This window comes from Eumetopias jubatus, unplaced genomic scaffold (genome assembly GCF_037043125.1).
Source record: "Eumetopias jubatus isolate StellerSeaLion01/CBP00866 unplaced genomic scaffold, mEumJub1_p1.0 scaffold_8, whole genome shotgun sequence".
Taxonomy (NCBI): Eukaryota; Metazoa; Chordata; class Mammalia; order Carnivora; family Otariidae; genus Eumetopias; species Eumetopias jubatus.
The window spans coordinates 127,723,361-127,729,166 of record NW_028274814.1 but is presented as its reverse complement, the minus strand read 5'-3'; the positions used below and the strand labels follow the sequence as shown (position 1 = coordinate 127,729,166).

The 5,806-nt window shown below is 45.5% G+C and overlaps 1 protein-coding gene across 1 annotated transcript; it reads right to left on the bottom strand.

The window, feature by feature from the left end:
- Positions 1 to 1,206: 1,206 nt before the first annotated feature.
- On the bottom strand, positions 1,207 to 1,725 carry ASCL4 (achaete-scute family bHLH transcription factor 4). Its single transcript, XM_028088579.1, has one exon. The coding sequence runs from the start codon at positions 1,723 to 1,725 to the stop codon at positions 1,207 to 1,209; it is 519 nt and encodes a 172-aa protein (XP_027944380.1).
- Positions 1,726 to 5,806: the final 4,081 nt, after the last annotated feature.

Sequence of the window (5,806 nt, the reverse complement as noted above, 5' to 3'; positions counted from 1 at the left end):
AATTGACTAAAATTAAATGTTTTTCAAAGACCAAGAACAAAGCCAAAGTCACTAGATAATTTCAGTGTACCTAGAGGCCCTTATGATGATGAAAGTTTGAGAACATGCCAACTTCAGTCCACCCACTTCATTTTTTTTTTTAAGATTTTATTTATCCATTTGACGGAGAGACAGCAAGAGAGGGAACACAAGCAGGGGGAGAGGGAGAAGCAAGCTTCTCGTTGAGCAGGGAGCCCGATGTGGGGCTCAATCCCAGGACCCTGGGATCATGAGGAGCGGAAGGCAGACGCCTAACCTACTGAGCCACCCAGGCACCCCAGGCCACCCTCTTCAACCATCTATACATTTCCTTTTTTTTTTTTTTTAATTTGTCACTTTAACTTAACCAAAGGTTAGATGGAGTGAGAACTACAGAGCAAGATGTAAAGAAAAGGAAAATAAAAAACCAGCAGACAGAAACGACTGAGAAGTTTTCATCCAAATCTGATTATTTCCTCAATGCTATGAAGTGTCCAAACGGCCACTTTTGGATTAAGCTGGCTGTATCAAATTACCGCCCTGATCTTCTTGGACACCGCGGTGCACGTACTCAGCCAACGGCACGCGCTGGTCTAGCAGCAGGCCCTGGCAAATGGGTGTTTGCTCAAGCGGCAGCTTAGAGTCACCTTCACCCAAAGTGACAGTGTCAATTAAATTTCAAATGCAATTCTCAAAGGAAAGCATGCAGGAAAACGGTCCTCTCGCCCTAAGGGCTGTCATTTATTTATTTATTTGGAAAGTTCTTCGTTGGTTAAGGTTGGATTTAATTCGATATTCATGTACATAATGTACCCACACCGCGGGCTGTGGGAAATTCCTGTTGTTGTCGCCCTCTTGAGTTTTTAGAATAATGAGGTGCTCAGAATCCGGTACCGTGTGCACTTGAGAAGGACCGTAGAAGAATTTCCGTAATAAGCACCTTAAACCTTTGAGTTTGCAGGCGCATAACCAATAAGGGGGGTTGGGGGGAGGAGGGCAACCAGAATGTCAAAATACACTCTCCCCGCCCCCCTCGGCCCCCCGTAAAACACGCATTTCTTTTTCCTAAGATTTGGTTCTGGGGGAAAAAGCGAGAGCCAAAACTGCAAACCACCCTGGGAGAGACTCTTTGGCCCGACTCCTGGGGCGCGCAGGGCGGGGGGCGCGGGGGGCCGGGCCGGGCGCTCGCTAGCTGCCCGCCTCCTCGGGCTCGCTGCAGGGCGAAGGCGCCGACGAGGCCTTGGACTCGCCGTCGCTGTTGCACTCGGCCGGGCGCGGGGGGCGGGCGCCGGCGGGGCCCTCCTGTCCCCGGCCGTGGCGCTCCAGCAGCTCCTGGAGGTGTCTGATGTAGCCGATGGCGGCGCGGAGCGTCTCCACCTTGCTGAGCCGCCGGTCGGCCAGCTCCCTGGGCAAGTGGTCTCGCAGGCGCGCGTAGCCCTCGTTCACGCAGCGCACCCGCTGCCGCTCGCGCTCGTTGCGCCGGCGGAGGAAGGCGGGCTCCACGGCGCCCTCAGGCGGCAGGGCCCGGCAAGGCGGCCTCGCGGCGCAGCCCATGGGCGCCCGCGGCCAGCACGCGGCGTCCAGACGACGGGAGACCCTGAGCGGGTTCCTGAGAGGGAGGCGGGTCTGGGTCCCCGGCAGGTCCGAGGGCACGGTGCGGAGGTGGTACGGCGAGGGCAGCAGGCCGGCCGGTTTACGTTTCTCCATTCCCTCGCCGAAAAGCAAACAGATCAACCCAAGAGGCTAATCTCTTAGAAGATGAGACTTAAAATCTTCGAAGCGTAGATCATCTGCTGATCCATTCAGATGGACTTTAAAGAAGTTTCTGGTTCCAGGACAGGCTTCAGGGAAACTCTGCATGATTCCCTAAATTCATTGCACTCGTCGATCATTTTATAAAGCTTCAGACGGAGGTGATAGGCAAAGATTTAGGACCCCCTAATCCACACTTCAAACCCTGTCTTCCCCTCTGATCTTATTTCAGCAGATAACAAAAGGGATGCCTCTGCTTGGCCCCTTAGCCTGGAAATGTGAGCGTACACCAAACAGAGTAATCTTTCAAAATCACCCAAGCTTTTCAATTACTGTAATCCACCGCTCTGCCTCTTCAAGAGTATAGGAATCTTCCAGGTTTCAAAAGAGCCCCTCCCAGGAACCCACAGATCTGGCGGCTGAGCGAAAGTTTACCAGAGGCTTTCTCCTTGAAAATCAAAACTTGACTGCCCTTTGTGGTTTCCGGCGTCCAGGGCTAATGGAAAGAGCTTTCAGATTGTTTGCAAACTTACCCTTGCTCTTCCATTTCTGTGGAGGTGGAGGGAAGACCTCATCAAAGGAAAGACTGCTCCCTTGTGGTTATAAGATGTGTCAAGCAAAAGGGGACCTCCGGGGAGGCTTGAGGGTTTACTTCTCCAAAACCCAATCTTTTAAAAACCCCGTTAGACGTTTTTCGAAGAGAGGAGGAAAGGAGTATACCTTAGCAACGAAGATAAGGGTGCGAGTATTAGGCTCCTGCGTATGGGGAACGCAGGACGTTTCATGTGTGTGTGATACTTTTATTTAAGAGCACATCAAAAGGTTGAACAACAGTAACAAACACTTTTAACCAGTTATTTCTCACAGTGCTTACTGTAAACACAGGTTAAACACTGCTTCCCGACCTCTTCTAATCCCACCCAGGATATAAGACCATTTTTCCATAGTGCAAAAAGTGTATTTCTATTGTATTCTTCTTAAAAACAAAGATGCAATTCAATTTAATTTTTCCCTTGGGGGCAGGTGAAGAGCCCCAATTCCAGGGATAAAGGATGATGGCTTTGAAGACTTGTCTTTTTAACACACCACCAAAAAAAAAAAAAAAGAATAATTAATCCATCTGTGTTGGTGAAAGGCTTTGAAGATGAAAGTGTCATTAAAAATCCAACAGTACTGGTTAATGTCAAAAAATGTGTTATCACACTGAAAATCAGATTTCTTGTTCTGCAAACCGAGCACATTAAAGGCAACTTCTACTTTTAAAAGTCCAACTTAAAAACGAGAAGCAAAAATCCCTGGCATTTATGATCAGACTTTCTCCCTATTCCTCAGGAGTCAGGGTGTTGCCCTGACATGTTTTTTTTTTTTTTTTTTTTTTGACAAGTGCTACCCTAAATGATCTGCCCGAAGCACCTGGAAAAACATCTCCATCAAGGCAAATAAAATAGAAATAGTTATTCCTTTTAGGCATAAGTTAGTCACATTTTAAAAACTCCCTGTGAGGCTTGTACCAGCAAACAACACAAGGTGTCACCTTGATTTCTCAGTAGAGTTGAGAACAATCCAGAGAAAGCCCTTCCAGCTGGGAGACAAGCCCACCAGAGAGGTAGAAAGACCACAGGGTGCTTTGGGCCATGTTAAGGATTTTGGCCTTTGTTCTAAGAGTGATGGGAAATTAATGAGGTGTTTTAAGCAGAAAGGTGACAATGTAAGATTTTGTTTGTCAAAAACATCACTCTGTCTGCAGACTGGAGAGTAGACAGGAGAGGGAGGAAAGGGCAAACAGATAAGAGATACCATATTTCATCCTCAGATTGGAAAATGTAAATGTAAAAATTGCAAACATCCAGGGCAGGCAGGAATTTGGGGAAGGGGCAGAAGCATAAATCGCTACACGCTTTTGGGAAAATAACTATTAAAATTAATACTGTACATCACATGTCCTTTGACTCAGAGATCCTACGTAGATAAATGCACCAGCGTGAATTTATATGTACAACATTATCTCCTGCAGCCTTGTTTGTAGTGATTTTTAAAAGGAAAAAAAGGAAACAGCCTAAATGTCCATCAATAGAGGGCTAATACTTCAAGAAAACGCTATTATTAAAAATAATGAGTTAGGGGCGCCTGGGTGGCTCAGTCTTTTAAGCGTCTGCCTTCGGCTCAGGTCGTGATCCCAGGGTCCTGGGATGGAGCCCGGTATTGGGCTGCTCAGCAGGGAGCCTGCTTCTCCCTCTCCCGCTCCCCCTGCTTGTGTTCCCTCTCTCGCTGTCTCTGTCAAATAAATAAATACAATCTTTAAAAAAATAATGAATTGGAGCTATACGTAAGAACTTGCAGAGCTGTATAATGTGGCAAGTGAAAAAAAGCAAATTGAAAAGTAATATATGCAGTGTGAATTTAAAACAAACTATTCTACATGATCCATATGTCTTTATATGTATTAATGTGAGCACAGGGAAGGAAGTGGAAAGACACACAGTAAATTTCTGTCATTGGTTGCCTTAAAAAGGTGGCTCTGGGGAGAAGGGGTGTTGTTCATTTTTCTTTATAGATCTCTACTGCTTAATTTGTTACAAAAGGCACATACTACTTTTGTATTTTTTTAATCTAGTGAGGTTTAAAACAATAAGACAAACTGTACAGAAAACTCGAATGATAACCTGATTTGACCCAAACCAACAGATTTATCATTATAATGTAAAAGTCTTGGGCCAGGTTTTCTGGCTCCTATAAATTCTGTCTCTGAGGAATAAATATCTACAAGATTTTTCTTTTCTCTTTTTTTTTTTTGTCTACTAAAACCACATCAGAGATGGTCAGATCCTGGTTCTTTAGTCATCTTTTTATAGGGTCCGAGTAATGTTATGAGATATCTACATGGTCACAAAGGGTGTTGTTAGTATTATGCTTTTTGAAGGTGCAAGGGCATTAGAAATAAGTAGCTTCTTCAGTGAGAGCATTGTTTTGTTACATAATATGTGGGGGGAGGCTGCGTTCTTGTCACACAAGAGATCAAAAGAGGAGGTTCTGACTCCCAATCTCTCTGATCAGTTTTGACCCAAAGAAATGTTTTCTCCAACTTTAAAGATGTCTCCCATCTGGATCAGGTCTAGATATGTTACAGATACGTCTAGAACAAGTGACAGATACGCTAAGCCTCCAAGGACACTTGAGACTAGGTTTAGTTGTCCTTTTCGGATCTGCTTATAAAAAGGGAAATGGGGATTCACTGAAGATCGGGCTCGGCAGATTAAAAGATACCTCTAAGGCTAAGGAAGACTTCCACCTTTAAAACTCAGACAGGTCCCTCACCAGCTGCTTGAAACATGTGAGATGGGGCGCCTGGCTGGGATAGAGCCCTGCATGGGGAATCTCCACTCAGCCGGGGGTCTGTTTCTCCCTCGCCCTCTCCCTCTGTGATCTCTCTCACTTTCACTCTCTCTCAAATAAATAAAATCTTAAAAAAAAAGAAAGAAAGAAAGAAAGAAACATGTGAGATGAAGACTTTAGATTGGTTCTTCTTCAAAAATATTTGAAATCACATTATAGATTTTGGTTTCCTAGGCTGGTGGCACAGAGGTGTACATCCCTGTCTGTCCCCATACCTGCTTCTTGCATCAGCTGTCACAAGGGGAAACAGGAAAACATATGTTACGACCTCAGAGTAGAAATAAGATTTCTCACAGGTGTAGATAACTAAATCTCAAACTGAATAGATCATACAGTTCTATTCTATTCAGTTAGTCCTTTTCTACCTAGCTCAGGTATAAGCTATCTATATTACCATGTGCAACATCTCCTAGGGGTCTTTGGGGTACAACTAAATACTAAGACTCAGTAAGACTACCGGGGGCCACATTTGGTGTCAGATTCACTGGGAAGGATACAGATCAAGAACAATGCTTGGAGCAGGGCTGAACTAGGCATTGCACCTCCCTGGGAGTCCTTGCTGTACTCTGTGCTGCAATCCACACAGGTGCTTCTCCCAAGCCCCCTGGAGCCAAGTTACAGCTCAGGTGTGTGGAGAGAAGAC